This window comes from Gorilla gorilla, chromosome 5, assembly GCF_029281585.2.
Source record: "Gorilla gorilla gorilla isolate KB3781 chromosome 5, NHGRI_mGorGor1-v2.1_pri, whole genome shotgun sequence".
NCBI classification, from domain to species: domain Eukaryota; kingdom Metazoa; phylum Chordata; class Mammalia; order Primates; family Hominidae; genus Gorilla; species Gorilla gorilla.
This window is the reverse complement of record NC_073229.2, coordinates 147,421,763-147,441,865: the sequence shown is the minus strand read 5'-3', so window position 1 is coordinate 147,441,865 and position 20,103 is coordinate 147,421,763. Positions and strand designations below refer to the sequence as shown.

Below are 20,103 nucleotides of genomic sequence, written 5' to 3'. Positions count from 1 at the left end.
AGTTGAGCAATGAGAACACATGGGCACAGGGATGGGAACATCACACACTGGGGCCTCTCTGGGGGTGGGGGTTAAGGGGAGGGATAGCATTAGGAAAAATACCTAATGTAGATAATGGGTTGACGGGTGCAGCAAACCACCATGACACATGTATACCTATGTAACAAACCTGCATGTTCTGCACATGTATCCCAGAACTTAAAGTATAATTAAAAATAAATAAATAAATAAATTACCCTGTTACTATTTCTTCTATACAGAAAAAGCAGACATGAAGCATCTTAGAGAAGATAAAGGTAATTTTTTAAAAGAATAAAAAATAGAATGCAAAGCCCTGAAGCTAAAATATTTTAAGTCAAAATGTATTTATATCATATGAAAAAAAAACTTTTCTAAATGTATGTGATGAGTGTTAGCCTGAGTAAAAGAAGAAATATGGTAAATAAAAAACACAATAAAAATGGTTATGTAGTAACGGCAGTGTCAAAGAAGCAATGGATGGTAAGCCAACCCATGCAAATAAGCGTCAATTTGTTCTGCCATTGATGAGCAAAGTATAAACTGAATCACAATGCTGCCGTTTTTCTTAATATTGGGTTTATTTATTTGACAAACTACACCATATAAGATGACAATTACTGATTTGAGTATAATTATCATAAAGCTTACAAAGGTCTTAATTATCAAATAGTTTATTGGAGCAGGAGGAAAGCATTCTTAGACATATCAGAATTATTGTCAATAACAAAATAACTCTTTTTTGTTTATCTCCAAATCCAGTTAATCAGAATGACCCATTTTTCATAGATTCTAGTTAATTTTGTTCCTACATTCATGTTATACCTCTGTTTATAAAACAATGTCTAGTGCTAACATTTATTTTTGTTAGGTACCAGTTAGATAGAAAAATTTTTGAAAACCAACTTGAGAAAATATTTATAACACTTAAATTATCCTCATTCGTTGATGTGAGACAAAATTTTTATGGAAATTTACTTTAAAAATTTATATTTTAATTTACATTTTCCTTATTAACAGTCTCAACAAGAAAAGAAAGTCTTCAATTACACAATGTGACAAAAGGTAATCTTGAATTACATAACTACTATGTTTGTATGAAAACATATGAATTATGTTGTTGCTTAATATTAATATTAAATTATTTTGGAACAAAGAAATCTAGAAGATACAAACTTCTCTTAATAGCAGAGGAAGTGGACAGGTAGAAAATCTAGCAGAAAGCTTACATTTCAATAGAAAATAAGAAAACATGAAGAAATCAGAACTATTAGCAACGTTAACATGAACAAATATTCTGTTACACATCAGAAGAAAAATTATCAATTACAAAGACTTTTTTAGCATGAATAATGTCAAAAGTAATATGGTAGTAAAAATAAATATTACTGGGATTTATTTTTATCTATCACTAAATAACATATAGTTAAGATCATGAATATATTTTTTATTGCTTATAAATTAGGGCTTTAAATTAATTCAACCTAGACACAAAATAGGCAAATGCCAGCATGCACAATGCAGACATTTTTTTCTTAAAAAGAGAATGATCTATTTTGCTGATATTATCATAAAACTATAAATAAGGTTTATACTAAATTATGTAGCCTTGGCAACATAATTTTAGGCAAATTCAATTACTTTAAAAAAGTGCTTTACATTCTAAGGTAAACATATCATAACTAAGACAACTATTTTCATTCACAGCAAATACATAAATCTCTAGTAGGGAGAGAAAGAGCTTTGTTTTTCACTGACTCCCTTTTACTGCTCACTGAAATGTGTATCCCTGAAATGACTAGACATATCTAGACATACCTTTTACACATAAAATTATTAATGTATTCATAATTATCACTAATATTGAGAGGTAAAACTTTCAATAGAAGGGCAATTACATTTGTAGAATAATATAGGGGCACAATTTTTATATTGAAACATTCTTTTAAATATTGTTTAATATCCTTTGAGATAATCAGCCAGAAGGATGAGAAAAAAATAAATTAATTAGAAAATGTATGGTTATACCTTTTCCTATTATTAGTTTACTTAATTCTTAGTAAAGCCCAATTATCATGCCCAGTTTAAAGATGAAATAAGTGCAATAAAAGAAAATCTAACATCTCAAGAGTATTTATATGGTACAGACAAGATTTGGCTCCAAGTTTGTATGTTTTCAAACACTATAATGGTTAAGGCCATCTATTCGTACTTCGGTATTCTATTACGCTGCTGCAAATACAAGAGAAAGTTTTCTGCCAATCACAGCAGCCCAAGGATAGAGTATATCCCAATTTGCCCCCAAGGGAGTGATCTATTAGAGAGATGATTTGAGGAAACCTCCGTAACTCAGCTGTACAAGGGATTCAGACTTCTGATTCAGACTTCTCACTCTGTTCTGTGAATCTATAGTTTTAAAGTCTTCATCTTGTGAAAACAGTGGAGAAAAATGATTACGTACGAAAGCACAGGTCCAACTCAGAGATAATTGAGAGCAGGCATATTCTTATTCATTCCTTCATTTATATCAGTGAAAGTCTATTTTCCCCTATATTTCTGTCTTCCTAACCAATGCTAGTATTTTAAAGAAAAAAATAATAACATGTTAGTCTTAGTGAAATAGTTTTCCAAATTATTTATTTCATAATTTTATGCATGAAGCATAGTACTCTAATAATACTGAAAACATGTATCCAAGCTGAAAATGTTTTTTAATAGGAATAACCTAATTTTTATAAAATTTTAATCCTTAGGTTTATGTTAGAAACTCTACAAATCTCAAAATAAACCATGTAATACAGGTTGTTTAAAAATCATATTTTCTAGTCTGGCTCTTTAAATGAGACTAATGTTAGAATGGAACTGTTACTAGTCTTTTACAAGAAATTAGAATGTCTGCTCTAGTGTTTGGGACAATAATTTCACCTTAGTTATCTTGTCCGACATACAGCTTAATAAGAAAGCACATTTCTTTGAAGAATAATAGCATCTCATTAGAATAAATAAATTATTATGAAAAGTAAACTTACTTTGCATGTTGTTTTTTAAGATGTATTTTATAGTCTGGTAATTATTTATTTTATCTATCTTTGAAAGAAAAATAATTCTAAATGATATATTTTATAAAGTCTGGGAATTTTAAAGAAAATATTTAGCTGTTACATAATGCAAAGTAATTTTATTCAAGCTAAGTATAATAATAGTTGAGCCCAAACTCTTAATTTAACAAAGATCTTGATTTTAGTAAGAGTATTTAAAAAGCATAAATATTTTGTGACAGTTTGATGAATAGCTTTTTTGATAGCTGACATATTTTCTTAGATAAAATAGATTAACCAAGATATTCAAAGAATCAGCCAGGCATAGTAACTCACACCTGTAATACTAGCTACTTGGGAGGCAGAGGAAGGAGGATTGCTTGAGCACAGGAATTTGAGGCTGCAGTGAGCTGTGGCTGTGATTGTACCACTTCATGTCATCTTGGGCAACTGAGACCCCATCTCTAAATAAAAATTTTAAAAAATTAAAAATTATCACAAAACAAAGACTTATGTTGACAGGCAACAGATGACTGTATTTCTTCATTGATTCTTAAATAATAAGCAAGAAACAAAATAATTAGATATTTTTATAAAGTCCACTGATTTATAATTTCCTTGCATTTTATCTCAGTTAAACAAAACTTATTTATTTTCTCTTTTTAGCAGAAAAACCTGCAAGAGTATCAAGTAAGTACAGTTTGTATTAATGACAAGTTCTCTTTGATACATAGTATCAATTTTAAGATGAGATTCATAAAATATTTTTATTTTTGAAGTGTTCAGTATAGTTTATTCTAAACTAAATCCTCTGACAGGAATTTATTAGCTTTTATTGTTACTTACGTTGAAACTTAAAAAAAAACTATGTTATTTGAAATTACAACTTGTAACAGAAATACCTTATTATTTTCTCAAGCCTGAAAATAAAAATGACTTGCATTTAAATAAATAAATATTTTCAATGATTAAATTCAAGTGAAATAAAATAATTCTGTATCTGCCTTAAACTGTCAATCACTAGAAATTTGTCAAAGACCACATATGGTCGAACAGTGATGCTTTAGCTGCTGTTTTCTAATGTTCGTTAACCTAAATGAAATTGTATATCTAAGAAACTTAAATTGTAATTTAATTGTATAGTTATAACTTAATTGTAAACCTAAATTGTAATATAATTGTATATCTAAGAAACCTAAATATAATTGTGTATCTAAGAAAAACAGCGTAGTTAGGAATGGATGTATCTCCTATAGTATAAACCACAGCTCCCAGAATAGATTCTCTAGAATATCAGGATCCAGGTACAGAAAGAAATTCTATGTATATAGGATATAACTGTAAATATTCTTACAAGTTCCTAAGATTCAAGGAAATAACAATTTATCCTTTTTTATTTCCATATTTATGAAAAAATATTCTAAATAAGTACCACCCAATACAAATATAAAATGTGATATATATGTAATTTTAATTTTAATTACATATATGTAATTTTAATTTCATATGTGTAATTTTAATTTTAATATGTTATTTTAATTTTCTAGTTGACACATTAAAAGACAAAAAGAAACAAGTGAAAATAATTTTAGTAATATTTTATTTTATGTAACTTATTTTATACAAATGTGATTTCAATGTATAATCAATATAGAAAAGTATTTATCCCTACATTCTTTTTTTGTATTGAGATTTTGAAATCTTATGTGTATTTTAAACTTACACTACATTTTATCTTGTGCTAGTCACATTTCAATTTCCCAAAGCCCCATGCAGTCAGTGGCTACAGCATTGGATAGAGAAGGTCCTACTGTACCCAATGTTAATATTGAAGACAATAAAAATGAACCATTAAAATATGATACCACATGTCATTCAAAGGTCTTTGATTACAGGTGATCATAGACTTGCTTCAGGAATTTAATAAAAGGAAAGATATTGTAAGGACACAAAATTGTCCCACTGATGGCAAGGACAAAATGTATAGATAAAAGGAAAGGCCCTTGGAAGCTGCCCTATTCCACACCATTCCCCTACAGCCAAAGGTAATGAGAGCTGACTACATAAGGAGGTAATGCCAAGATTTTTGCCTTGAAGAATGGTTAGGATTTGGATAGCTGGAGAAAAGGATAAAAATGACTGACAAAGAAAGATAGCATCAGAAGTATCGGTTGAAGTTGAGGTGTAGTGTTGGAAAGAAGTGGGAAGTAAGCACATTTCGGGTGAAACTGTCAGGTAGAGAATATTCGAGGCCAAAATATTTTAGAATGTGCCACAGAAAGCTATGGTTTACTTCCTCCTAGAAGGAAGTAAAAAGTCAAGGAATTATTGGGACACCTAGCTTCATAGTAATAGCAGTAGTAGTAGTAAGAGTAAGATTATGAGCAGTAACTGAAAAGAAAAATATATCAGAAAGAAAAATATATCATTTAAAATATATCATTCTGTGGTCCATATTAAAATAAATGATCAGAGACATCATGGAATGATTGTTTAATAAGGTGGTTTTCTGAGTATATGAAGCTTATTTTCTCTATAGCACATATTATTGTTTTTATTATGCTTTTTTAGGAGCAATCATCAAAAAACTGTCTTAGGTATTTATAAAGAAGAGCATACTATATATATTTGAAACTAAACAAGTATCATTCTTTTTCCGAATCCTTTTACAGCATTATGTATATGTATATTTTGCTAGTGGTGGTGGTAGGAGTGGGTTTTGGGGCTCAGACTTTTTTTTCAGTCATCTGTTTCTCTTTAACTAAAGGAGCTTCATGAAATAGCTGTGCTTCGTGGCCATCACTCTCTTCCCCTAACTCCACTCTAGTGCCTGCACCTCTTGTCTAGCAGGGACCAGGTCCTCCAACTTTTACAGCCATGAGCATGTCATGTCTTTTGTTTGTGTTATCTTCAATTTCTTTAATCAGTGTTTGTAGTTTTCCTTGTAGAGATCTTTCTTTTTCTTGATTAGATTTTTTCCTAGGTACTTTTCTTATATCTGTTATAAATGCAATTACCTTCTTGATTTCTTGTTCAGCTAGTTCATTATTGGTGTATGGAAATGCTACTCATTTTTATGTTGATTTTGTATTCTGCAACTTTTCTAAATTTATTTATCAAATCTAGAAGTTTTTTTGGTGGAGTCCTTAGGTTTTTCTAGATATAAGATCGTATCATCAGCAAAGTGGGATAGTTTGAATTATTTTCCAATGTGGTTGCCTTTTATTTCTTTCTCCTGTTTCATTGTTCTGGCTAGGACATTCTATTTATTTCTTTCTCTTGTTTTGATTGTTCTGGCTAGGACATTCTATTCTTCCCCCTTTTGAAGTCATCATGTCTATTATTTCCACCTTTATGTCCATGTGTACACATCATTTAGCTCCCACTTGTAAGTGATAATGCATGATAAATTTGATTTTCTGTTTCAGTTATTTCACGTATGATGATGGGCTTCAACTCCATCCATGTTGCTGCAAAATACATGATTTTACTGTTTTTTATGGCTTCATAGTATTCTGTGGTGTATAAATACTTCATGTTCTTTATCTAATTATCCCTTAATGGGCACTTAGGTTGATTCCATGACTTTGCTATTGTGAATAGTGCTGCAATAAACATAGAAGTACAGGTATCTTTTTAATATAATTATTTATTTTCCTTTGGGTAGATATGCAGTAGTGGGATTACTGGGTCAAATGTTAGTTCTAATTTAGTTCTTTGAGAAATCTCCATAATGTTTTCCATAGGAATTGAACCAATTTACATTCCAACCAACAGTGTATAAGCCTTCCTTTTCTCCACATCCTCGTCAACATATTTCTTTTGACTTTTTAATAATAGCCATTCTGACTGGTGTAAGATAGTATCTTATTATGGTTTTAATTTCTGTCATAATTAGTAATGCTTAGTATGTTTTCACGTTTGTTGGCTGATTGTATGTATTCTTTTGCGAGATGTCTGTTCATTTGCCCACTTTTCAAATGGGTTATCCTTCATTCTGTTGATGTGATGTATCAGGTTTATTGATTTGCACATGTTGAGCCATCCTTGCATCCCTGGGATGAATCCTACTTGGTCATGGTGTAGTATCTTTTCAAAATGATGTTGGATTCATTTTGCTAGTATTTTGTTGAGGATTTTTGCATCTATATTCAACAGAGATATTGGTTGGGAGTTTTATTTCTTTGTGTGTCCTTGTCTGGTTTTGGTATCAGGGTAATGCTGACCTTGTAGATTGAGTTATGGAGGGTTCTCGCCTCATTAATTTCTTGGAATAGTTTTAAAACTGGTATTAAGTTTTTCTTTCTCTGTTTCATAGAATTTGACTGTGAATCCATCCAGTCCTGGAATTTTCTTTGATGAGAGATTTTTTTATTACTGACTAAATTTTGCTACAGTTGGTCTGTTCAGGTCCTATTTCTTCCTGATTCGATCTTGGTGAGTTTTATGTTTTCAGGAGTTTATCAGTATCCAATATTTTTTCCAGTTAATTAGCATGTAGTTGTGCATATGAGTCTCTGATTTTTATTTTTATTTTTTTTGAGAAGGAGTCTCACTCTGTCACCCAGGCTGGAGTGCAGTGGCATGATCTCAGCTCACTGCAACCTCTGCCTCCTGGGTTCAAGCAATTCTCCTGCCTCAGCCTCTGGAGTAGCTGGGATTACAGGCGCCCACCACCACACCTGGCTAATTTTTGTATTTTCAGTAGAGACAGGGTCTCACCATGTTGGCCAGTCTGGTCTCGAACTCCTGACCTCAGGTGATCCACACGCCTCAGCCTCCCAAAGTGCTGGGATTACAGGCTTGAGCCACTGTGCCCAGCTTGATCTTTTGTATTTCTGTGGTATCTGTTATACTGTCTCCTTTTTCCTCTGAGTTTATTTGGATCTTATTTCTTATATTCCTGCTTAGGCTAGCTGGCTGTTTTGATTTTATTATTTCAGTGCACAGTTTTATTTATCTTTTATTTAATTTTATTTCAGTCTTTAATCCATCTTGAGTTAATTTTTTGTATAAGGTGTAAGGAAGGGGTCCAGTTTCAGTTTTCTGCATATGTCTAGCCAGTTTTCCCAACACTATTTATTAAATAGAGAATCCTTTTCCCATTGTTTGTTTTTGTCAGGTCTGTCAAAGATCAGATGGTTGTAGATGTGTGGTGTTATTTCTGTGGCCTTTGTTCTGTTCCATTGGTCTATATATCTGTTTTGGTACCAGTACCATGCTGTTTTGTTTACTGTAGCTTTGTAGTATAGTTTGAGGTCAGGTAGCATGATGCCTCCAGCTTTGTTCCTTTTGCTTAGGATTGTGTTGACTATACAGGCTCTTTTCTGGTTCCATATGAAATCTAAAGTAGTTTTTCTAATTCTGTGAAGAAAGTCTATGGTAGCTTGACCGGAATAGCTTTGAATCCATAAATTACTTTAGGTAGTAGGGTCATTTTAACGATATTGATTCTTCCCCTCCATGATCATGGAATGTTTTTCCATTTGTTTGTTTCCTCTCTTATTTTCTTAAGCAATGGTTTGTAGTTCTCCTTGAAGAGGTCCTTCACATTCCTTGTTAGTTGTATTCCTAGATATTTTATTCTCTTTGTAGCAATTGTGAATGGGAGTTCACTCGTGATTTGGCTCTCTGTTTGTCTATTATTGGTGTATAGGAATTCTTGTGATTTTTGCACATTGATTTTGTATCCTGAGACTTTGCAGAAGTTGCTTATTAGCTAAAGGAGTTTTTGGGCTGAGACAATGGGGTTTTCTAAATATGCAATCATATCATCTGCAAACAGAGACAATTTGACTTCCTCTCTTCCTATTAAAATACGCTTTCTTTCTCTTGCCTGATTGCCCTGGTTAGAACTTCCAACACTATGTTAAATAGGAGTGGTGAGAAAGGACATACTTGTCTTGTGCCAGTTTTCAAAGGGAATGCTTCCAGCTTTTGCCCATTCAGTATGCTATTGGCTGTGGGTTTGTCATAAATAGCTCTTATTATTTTGAGATACATTCCATCAATACCTAGTTCATTGAGTGTTTTTAGCATGAAGGAGTGTTGAATTTAATCGAAGGACTTTTCCGCATCTATTGAGATAATCATGTGGTTTTTGTCATTGATTCTGTTTATGTGATGGATTATGTTTATTAATTTGCACATGTTGAACCAACTTTGCATCCCAGGGATGAAGCCAACTTGATCGTGGTGGATAAACTTTTTGATGTGCTGCTGGATTCGGTTTGTCAGTATTTTATTGAGGACTTTTGCATCAATGTTCATCAGGGATATTGGCCTGAAATTTTCTTTTTTTTTTTTTCTGTTATGTCTCTGCCAGATTTTGGTATCAGGATGATGCTGGCCTTATAAAATGAGTTAGGGAAGAGTCCTTCTTATTCTATTGTTTGGAATAGTTTCAGAAGGTATGGTACTAACTCCTCTTTGTACCTCTGGTAGAACTTGGCTGTGAATCCATCTGCTCCTGGGCATTTTTTTTTTTTTTGGTTGATAGGCTATCAATTAGTGCCTCAATTTCAGAACGTTTTATTGGTCTATTCAGGGATTTGACTTCTTCCTGGTTTGGTCTTGGGAGGGTGTATGTGTCCTGGAATTTATCCATTTCTTCTAGATTTCATAGTTTATTTGCATAGAAGTGTTTATAGTATTCTCTGATGGTAGTTTGCAATTCTGTGGAATCAGTGGTGATATCCCCTTTATCATTTTTTATTGTGTCTATTTGATTCTTCTTTCTTTTCTTCTCTATTAGTCTGGCTAGTGGTCTATTTTGCTAATCATTTCAAAAAACAGCTCCTAGATTCATTGATTTTTAGAAGGGATTTTCATGTCTCTATCTCCTTCAGTTCTCCTCAGATCTTGGTTATTTCTTGTCTTCTGCTAGATTTTGAATTTGTTTGCTCTTGTTTCTGTAGTTCTTTTAATTGTGATGTTAGTGTGTCAATTTTGAATTTTTCCCGCTTTCTCATGTGGGCATTTAGTGCTATAAATTTCCCTCTAAACACTGCTTTATCTGTGTTCCAGAGATTCTGGTACATTGTGTCTTTGTTCTCACTGGTGTCAAAGAACTCATTTATTTCTGCCTTCATTTCTTTATGTACCCAGTAGTCATTCAGGAGCAGGTTGTTCAGTTTCCATGTAGTTTTGCAGTTGTGAGGGAGTTTCTTAATCCTGAGTTATAATTTGATTGCACTGTGATCTGAGTGACTGTTATGATTTACATTCTTTTGCATTTGCTGAGGAGTGCTTTACTTCCAACTATGTGGTCAATTTTGGAATAAGTGCTATGTGGTGCTGAGAAGAATGTATATTTTGCTGATTTGGTTGGAGAGTTCTGTAGATGTCTATTAGGTCCGCTTGGGTCAGAGCTGAGTTCAAGTCCTGAATATCCTTGTTAATGTTCTGTTTTGTTGTTCTGTCTAGTACTGAAAGTGGGATGTTAAAGTTTCCCACTATTATTGTGTGGGAGTCTAAGTCTCTTTGTAGGTTTCTAAGAACTTGCTTTATCAATCTGGGTGCTCCTGTATTGGGTGCATCATATATTTAAAATAGTGCTTCTTGTTGCATTGATCCCTTTACCATTATGTAATGCCCTCCTTTGTCTCTTTTCATCTTTGTTGGTTTAAAGTCTATTTTATCAGAGACTAGGATTTGCTACCCCTGCTTTTTTTTTTCTTTCCATTTGCTTGGTAAATCTTCCTCCGTCCCTTTATTTTGAGCCTACGTGTGTATTTGCATGTGTGACGTGTCTTCTGAATACAGCACACTGATGAGTCTTGACTCTATCCAATTTACCAGTCTGTGTTTTTTAATTGGGGCATTTAGCCCATTTACATTTAAGGTTAACATTGTTATGTGTGAATTTGATCCTGTCATTATGATGCCAGCTGGCTATTTTGCATATTAGTTGATGCAGTTTCTTCATGGTGTTGATAGTCTTCACATTTTGGTATGTTTTTGCAGTGGCTGGTAACAGTTTTTCTTTTCCATATTTAGTGCTTGCTTCAGCAGCTCTTGTAAGGCAGGCCTGGTGGTGACAAAATCCCTCAGCACTTGCTTGTCTGTAAAGGATTTTATTTCTCCTTCGCTTATTTTGCTTATGAAGCTTAGTTTGGTTGGATATGCAATTCTGGGTTGAAAATTGTTTTCTTTAAGAATGTTGAATATTGGCCCCCACTCTCTTACGGCTTATAGGGTTTCTGCAGAGAGATCTGCTGTTAGTCTGATGGGCTTCCCTTTGTGGGTGACCTGACCTTTCTCTCTAGCTGCCCTTAACATTTTTTCTTTCATTTCAACCTTGGTGAATCTGATGGCTATATGTCTTGGAGTTACTCTTCTTGAGGAGTATCTTTGTGGTGTTCTCTGTATTTCCTGAATTTGAAAGTTGGTGTGTCTTGCTAGGTTGGGGAAGTTCTCCTGGATAATATCATGAAGTGTGTTTTCCAACTTGGTTCCATTCTCCCCGTCACTTTAAATACCCCAGTTAAACATAGGTTTGGTCTTTTCACATAGTCCTATGTTTCTTGGAGGCTTTGTTCATTCTTCTTTATTATTTTTTTCTCTAATCTTGAATTCACATTTTATTTCATTAAGTTGATCTTTAATCTCTGATACCTTTTCTTCTTCTGATCAGTTCGGCTATTGATACTTGTGTATGCTTCAAGAAATTCTCGTGCTGTGTTTTTCAGCTCCATCAGTCATTTATGTTCTTCTCTAAACTGGTTATTCTAGTTAGCAGCTCCTGTAATCTTTTCTCAAGGCTCTTAGCTTCCTTGCATTTGGTCAGAACATGCTCCTTTAGCTTGGAAGAGTTTGTTATTACCCACCTTCTGAAGCCTACTTCTGTTAATTCATCAAACTCCTTTTCTGTCCAGTTTTGTTCCCTTGCTGGCGAGGAGTTGTGATCCTTTGGAGGAGAAGAGGCATTCTAGTTTTTGGAATTTTCAGCATTTTTTGCACTAGCTTTTTCTCATCTTCGTGGATTTATCTAACTTTGATCTTTGTTGTTGGTGACCTTTGGATGGGGTTTTTGCATGGACGTCCTTTTTGTTGATGTTGGTGTTATTGCTTTCTGTTAGTTTTCTTTCTAACTGGAGAAACTTGTATATTCTGTAGTTGTTGACAAAATGTTTTATAAATTCCTGTTAGTTTTCTCCTGTAACTGGATGTCCAAGTATCTTGCTAGACTCGAGGTGTTTTCATCCATTATTTCATTAAATAGATTTTCTAACCCTTTCCAACCCTCTTTGCTCTTGGGGACATTGATAATTTCAATATTCTGTCACTTTATGTCATCCTAACTGTAACAAAAAAAATTGCTCATCATTAAGTTATTTTTCTTTATTTTTGACTTACCGGTTTATTTCCAAAGACCTGTTTTCAAGTTCTGAGATTCTTTCTTTTACTTGATTTTTCTTTCTTTTACTTGATTTTCTTTTACTTGATAAAGGTTTCCAATGTGTTTTGTATTTTATCAATGAATTCCTCAGTTTCAGAATTTCAATTTGGTTCTATTTTAAAATAGCTATCTCTTTTTTAAATTTCTGATTCATATCCCAAATTGTTTTCCTGACTTCTCTGTATTGTTTTTCAGAATTCTCTTGTATCTCACTGAACTTCTTTGAAATCAGTATTTTGATTGTTTTTGTGGGATTTTGTGATTTTCTTTTCCACTGGGATCTATTGCTAGATAATTATTGTATTTCTTTGTAGGTATCATATTTTCTTGTTTTGTTTTCCATATCCTTATGTTGCTATCTATGCATCTGGTGTAACAGTTGTTTCCTCCAATTTTATGGATTTGCTTTAATAGGAGAGGACTTTTTCCTAAAGATGTGTATGTGTTGTTGGTTTGGATAGGGTACTTTGGCTTTGACTTTGGCTGTCTGAAAATGGCCTGCCTTCCCTCTCCCTCCTTAGTGACCATGGTGATGTTAGCCCCAGGGCAGAACACAGTCCTTTGGGCCTGTGCTATCAGACTGGTGACAGCTGTGGGCCTGCCACTAAGGATGATGGGACCACTCTCAGTAGAGTGGCATAGGCAGGCAACTAGGGACACGTAGTTTTCTTGCACCTTGGTTCTGTAGCAACCTTCAGCAGCAACAGTGGAATTTGTCTTTGGGGCACATGAAAGTGCCAGGCCTTCCTTCTCCCTCCTTGACCTTGTCAAGATGGCAGTGGCAGCATTGACTCCAGAGCAGGACACAATCCTTTTGGAGCTGAGCTCTCAGAATGATGTCATGCTATAGCTGCTCAGGGCTCAGAAGCCTGTGGGGCTCAATATGAGTTCCTTCTCTGGAGCAATGCCTTTGCATAATCTTCAGGCAGCTCTCCATGTTAATCTTGAGGCCTGCAAGAGTTGAGGAACTCTCCCATATCTAGTATTGTTAGTCTGTGGCTGAAATGTGGAGCCCTGGGAAACACTTACTTACACTTTCCCCACATTCCAGAGCTTCTCCTGGCTGCCAGCCCATCACAGCCAGACAGACTGCTACACTTTGTTTTCCTTCTTTGCTTTTGGTGCTTCCTATCACTTCTCTGTTGAATTCCAGTGTAATCTCTTAGACCATCTATTCAAAGTCTGACTATCTACTTGATATTTTTGTTTCTTTCCATGGAAGAGGCTCGTATTAGCTGAATCTAGACAGCCATCTTGCTCCCAGCCTCTTGCTTTCTAATTTCTAAATATTCATTTGATTTTTATTCTGTATCTTTATTTTTGTAGATATGGTAAATATATGATAAATAATGTGCTTCTCATGGAGTTTGGAGGAAGACATTGGGAGGAGGATGTGTGAGATTGTATTATATTTAGTACTTATTATTTTAAAAATTAAAAGCAAAAAAATCCCACATTCTTAAAATTTAAATAACACCACAATCTATTCCTGATATTAACATTTTAAATTTTTTGAAAACTTTTTCTCTAAAAAAGCAAAAATACATCCTAAAATATTATTTTCCAGGAACTTGCCCAAAGGCAAAATGTGAAATAAAACCAAGGGATGATAAAATACATTCTTAAAAGGCAAACAATGCTGCGGGAAGGTTTTTCAACCAGAAGAGTCATAAGGCTCTTGACAGGGGGATGGCCCTGGCAAGGTATTTATCCCAATGGATGTTGGTTTATCAAAGAAAAAGATTTTACAGGTGTGCATAGTTATTTTGTTGCTGTAGTCTGGGAGTCAACATTTATATAAAGTTAGGTTGGTTAGATCCTCAAAATGAGTATTTCAAGTGAAATAGTGTAGTAGGAACATTTCTTGAGATTATTGTATGTGGAGGTTTAACTTTGCCATGTTTCCTGTAATTTTTTTTTCTTGAACAGGGGAGCATTTTTGCCATTAGCACTTCATCAAAATTACCTGAATGCACCAAGTTGTGAGATCATTATAATCTTTGAGTTACAATTTTGATATTAGTCCAAGATAATAAATTTAACTTTGACATCTCCATAATAATAAATTTAGTCTTTTCTAGAAGTTTATTACTCTATAATGAAGTTTCAACCAAGCCTGCTAGAAAAGTAGTTAGGATTTCCATGTTTTTAAACAACTTTTTTTCTATCTTACTTTTGTGATTTTTCAAAAGCTTTCTAACTCTTAATATTCTGATTTAGTATTTTGGTTCTGCATTTTTTCCTTCCTTTGTAAATATGCTAAGTAAATAAGGTAGTTCTTTCAATATTAGAGTATAATAGATATTTTAGATGTCAGAATTAAGCACTTTGAAAATTAGTCTGAAATTTAAGCATAAGATAAAATTAAATACAGATTTCATAGATATAAAAGTTTATATTCTTTTTCTGAATTTACATGTTTAGTGTATCTTATGTCTGAAAAGAAAACTGTGACATGAATATCTAGTAAAGATTCTTTTAATGACTATAATTAACCATAACTAAAGCATCATATTTGTCCTTATAATATATAATGATGAATAAATAAAAGTATAACCTATTTTTATTGATTATATTTTCCCAAATTGAAAATTTTCAGTAATTTCAGAAAACTGGAATTTCCCAATAAGTATGTCATTCCCCATTTGAAGTAATATTTCAATTTGTCAAATAATAATGTTACTATTAATGAGTAAGTAAATTATAAAATGATAATTCAGTGGCAGAAAAGAACTAATCTTCTTAAACACAGAAATTCTTAAACACAAACAGAATATGCTTCATTTTATGTTGATAGCATCTTTGCTTTCCTTTTTTACATAATTAAATTAATGATACTTTCTAGCATAACCAAATTCAATCTAAAAGCTACTTCAGAGTAAATTCACCTCAAAAATCAAGTAACTTATGTTATCTTAGACTAAGTTGTTGATAAAAATAATATGCAATGATTAATGATGATGTATCAATATTTTAACTTTTAAATAAATGAATCAATTTTATCGCTTTACAACATATGCCAGTCCCATATCTAGCACTGCACAAGAAAATTTAATAGTCTAATTCGGATGTAGTTATAGAACAAGTCTTTAAACATTGTTTGCTTAACTTTACAAAATGAGTTTGAATAATGTTATTCATGCCCAATTACGTTTTGAATTCATTTGTCTATAATTAGATCTAAATGTTTCCAAAAAATAAACCGAATTGCTGAAACTAAAATGACTATTAAGTCTCTTTTACTACTTTGTTAATATTGTTTGTGAAAAAAAATCCATTGCTATAAATATATAACTGTATTTATGGCTTTTTTTTACATTGTTTCGGCAAGTAAGATTGATTATATACTGAAATCAAAAACAGAAAGAGAAAAAAAGACCTTCCCATTTCTAAAATAATTTATTGGAAAATAAAGTTTTGGGAGAGAGATCATAATTTTTTGTCATAGCTTTCATTTATGTACAAATTAATATCAAAAATGTGAATTTCCTATCCCTCTTACTAATATAAATTATTCCAGTCTATTTTGTTCTTTAAAAATACTTTATTATGTAGTTTCTGATACATACAAAGTAACATATATTTGAAAACTGGATAATACAAATACTGTAACTTCACTATTCCAACCCTTGATTTCTATCAGAAGTAACTACTACAATGAGTTTCATTTTTATGATTTCCTTGATTACTTTTTTCTAATTTTATGACATGTATTGGTCTCTCATCTCTCTGTGTGTGTAGCACATTGTAGAACATACTCTGAAATTTTTTACTTAATGTTATGCTTCTCAGATTTATCAGTATTTTTGAGTAGTTATATTTTACTTATTCTCACTGCCATATATAGTATATTACTTTGTGAACATACAAATTTAATCAGTTCTACTCTTGTTGGACATTTGCAATGCTTCCCATTTATCTGAGGTTTTTCTGTTTCCTTTATAAATATCAAATACGTATGCTTATTTTATTAATCTATTTCCTTTCTACTTTTACATATGTATGTAACACCAATAAATTTTCCTTTAAGCACTATTTCAGCAGCATCCCACAAACTTTTATATGTAGTATTTTCATTACAATTCAATGTTAAGCATATTTAATTTCTTATAATTAATTTTAACTAGTGTATTATATAGATTTTATTTATAGAGTATATTTTAAAATTTCTAAACCTATGAGAATTACTGACGTTATTCTTATTTAACTGAACTCCAATTTAATTGTGTAGTAATCACAGGAAAAGTGTTTTCTTTGAAATATGTTCAGTGTTTATCTTGTGAACTAACATATTAGTTTCAGTAAATACTGTATATATGACTGAGAAGATTGTGTCTTTGCTAATGGTTGAAAGCACAATTCTATAGCCATTAAATCAAGCTTAATTGTCTTTTTAATTACCCTGTATCTTCTTTGACTTTTTGTATATTTGAAGTATCAATAACTGAATAAACTATATTGACATCTCCTCCTATGATGAGAAATTATCAGTTTATCCCTGTAGTTTAATCAATTTTTATATCAGGTGCTATTTCATGTTATACGCAAGTTTATAGCAATTTTGTGTCTTTCTGATATATTGAACATTTATCTTTATATGATGACTTCTATATCCCTTACAATGCTCTTTTTAAAAAGAGTATATGGCCGGGCGTAGTGGCTCACGCCTGTAATCCCAGCACTTTGGGAGGCCGAGGTGGGCAGATCATGAGGTCAGAAGATTGAGACCATCCTGGCCTACATGGTGAAACCCTGTCTCTACTAAAATACAAAAAATTAGCGTGGCGTGGTGGTGTGCGCCTGTAGTTCCAGCTACTTGGGAGGCTGAGGCAGGAGAGTCGCTTGAACCCGGGAGGTGGAGTTTGCAGTGAGCAGAGATTGTGCCACTGCACTCCAGCCTGGCCAAAGAGTGAGACTCCGTGTCAAAAACAAAACAAAATAAAACAAAAAAGAGTATTATGCAGTATGTCTGATATTAATATAATTATTCTAGCTTTCTTTTGGTTAATATTTTATCTGAATGTATTTTCAATTAAACCTTTACTTTATGTCCTTTCGTGACATGATGTTTTATATATGTGTCTATCAAACAATATTGAGCTAAATTTTATTTTACGTTGTATACTACAATGATCTTTAGTTTTAATCTGATGGATGTAGACTATTTACATTTATCGTGATTATTAATATCTTAGGTCTGGTTCTCACTGTCTTGTTGCTTTCTCTTTCTCGTGCTCTCTCAATGCTTCTTTATCATCTTTCTTGACTTTTATAAATTGAGGGTTTTTTCCTTTTATATGTTTTTATTATTCCATTTTGCGGAGACCATATTTCTATTACTTTAGTGATTATCCGTACATTTTAACCATACCCACCTAACAAAGTATAAAATTGCTACTTGAAAACCCCTTCTAAACAAGAGAGGAATATGAAAACATCTAAATTCCAACACATCTAATCTTGACTTACATGGTAATTTTGTTCAAAAACCTGAATATGTGAATTTTATTAGTATTATTTGTTTAATCAGTATGTGCCTATCTGTACTTATATGTTTACCAGTTTAATTGTTTACCATTTCTTTTGCATTTTTGACTTTCTTTTGATAGCAGACTTTTCCTAGTAGTGCCTTCTATGAAATTGCCTTGGGTAGAGTTTTATTAGTAGAAAACATTCTCAGTTTTTACTTACTTGACAGCTTTTCTATATCATTTCATTCCTGAAAGCCTTTTATTTTTTCTGTCATATAATCTAGGCTTCCAATTATACACTTTTAAGCATCTTTTAATGTTTATTCGACTCTATTGTTTTCTTTTCTACTGATAGAATAGGGGAATGCTGTTATCAATTTAATTGTCATTTCTTCCTGTGTAATATATCTTTTCTCTCTGCCTTCTTCAAGTATGTTCTCTTAGCCTTTGTTCTGCTGCAGTGTTACTATAGTTTGTTGGAATGAGGATTTCTTCTTATTGTGACATACTTTCAGGGCACAGGAATTTATCATTTTCTTGTACCTACTTGAGGAATCCATAACCATTGTTTATTCAAAATATTGTCTCTTCCATTTTTTCTCCTTTATGCCACTGCAAAAAAGCAAGAAAAAAAATTAATACATTTGGAAAGGAAAAAACAAAACCATCCCTATTCACATGATTGTCTATGTAGCAAATCTAAAACCTGTATAAACACAAAAACTGGAATTAGTAAGTGAGTTTCAAAAGGTAGTAGGGTGTCCGGGCACAGTGGCTCACGCCTGTAATCCCAGCAGTTCGGGAGGCTGAGGCGGGCAGTTCATGAAGTCAGGAGTTCGAGACCAGCCTGGCCAAGATGGTGAAACTCTGTCTCTGCTAAAAATACAAAAATTAGCCGGGCATGGTGGCACATACCTGTAGTCCCAGCCACTCGGGAAGCTGAGAGAGGAAAATCCCTTGAACCAGCGAGGCAGAGTTTGCAGTGAGCCGAGACTGCGCCACTGCACTCCAGCCTGGGCGACAGAGCGAGACTCCATCTCAAAAAAAAAAAAAAGTAGTAGGGTATAAAGTTAATACAGAAAACTCATTATTTCCCACATGCAACATGCAATTGGAAACAAAATTAAAAAAAAATTAGTTCGTGTTACCTAATATGAAATACTTATGTATAAATCAAAATGTATATATGATCTATATGTTGAAAACCACAAGGTGATGATAAAAATTATTAAAGAAAATCTAAAATAAGTAGAGCTATACCATATTCATAAATTGGAAGATTCAACATAGCAAAGAGGTCAGTTCTCCCCAAATTGATCTATAATTTAATGCAATTACAATCAAAATCTCAGACAGAATTTCTTAATACATAAAATCTCTTTTACAATAGCTAAAACATTTTTTAAAAGAACAAATTTGGAATAATCATATTACCTAATTTTAAATGTTACTGTACTCTTACAGTAATCACAAGAGTATGGGATTTGCAAAGATATAGCCACATAGATCAATGTAGTGTTAAAAATCCAAGAAATAGACCCACATAACATAACCATTTGATTTGTAATAAAAGTTCCGAAAAAATTTAATGGAGAATAAGTAGACTTTTTAACCAATGGCACTCAAACAATTGGACATCTATGTATTTTTTGAAAATAAACTGCTATCTTAACCTCACATAGTATGCAAAAATTAATCAAAAATAGATATCTCTAAATGTAAAACATGAAATTATCAAACTTTTAGGAGAAAACATCTTTAAGACCTAACATTAGACAAAGAGTTACAAGACATGACACCAAAAGGACTATTTGTAAAAGAAAAAATAATAAATTGTATACCATCTCAAAATTAAAAATCTATGCTCTGTGGAAAAGACTACATAGCCAACAAAGGCCTTGTGTTTTTTACAAATTGGGTGAAATAAAATGTTAGTTAAAATTAATTTTAAAAAGTAAACAAAAGATTTTAACACATACTTCACCAAAGAGGATGTATGAATGGCAAATAAGAACCAGAAAAGATATTTGACATTATTAGCTGTTAGAGAATTGCAAACTAAGCCACCATTATATAACAGCACACATTTATTAGGATAAGTAACTTTTTAAAACATGGAAAAACAAAAACAAGTGCTGGCAAGCATTTGAAACAAGCAGAACTTTCATACATTGCT

At 32.6% G+C, this 20,103-nt stretch overlaps 1 protein-coding gene across 46 annotated transcripts in view; it reads left to right on the top strand.

Annotated features, from left to right (window-relative positions):
• The window catches only part of TRDN (triadin), a 419,844-nt gene that overhangs the window by 380,056 nt on the left and 19,685 nt on the right, over nt 1-20,103 (top strand). For all 46 annotated transcript variants that reach the window (XM_031012505.2, XM_055391701.2, XM_055391743.2 and 43 more), the window contains 3 exons: nt 261-296; nt 1,039-1,083; nt 3,723-3,746. In XM_031012505.2, coding sequence (XP_030868365.2) covers nt 261-296; nt 1,039-1,083; nt 3,723-3,746 — 105 coding nt within the window. The remainder of the gene's footprint in view (nt 1-260; nt 297-1,038; nt 1,084-3,722; nt 3,747-20,103) is intronic.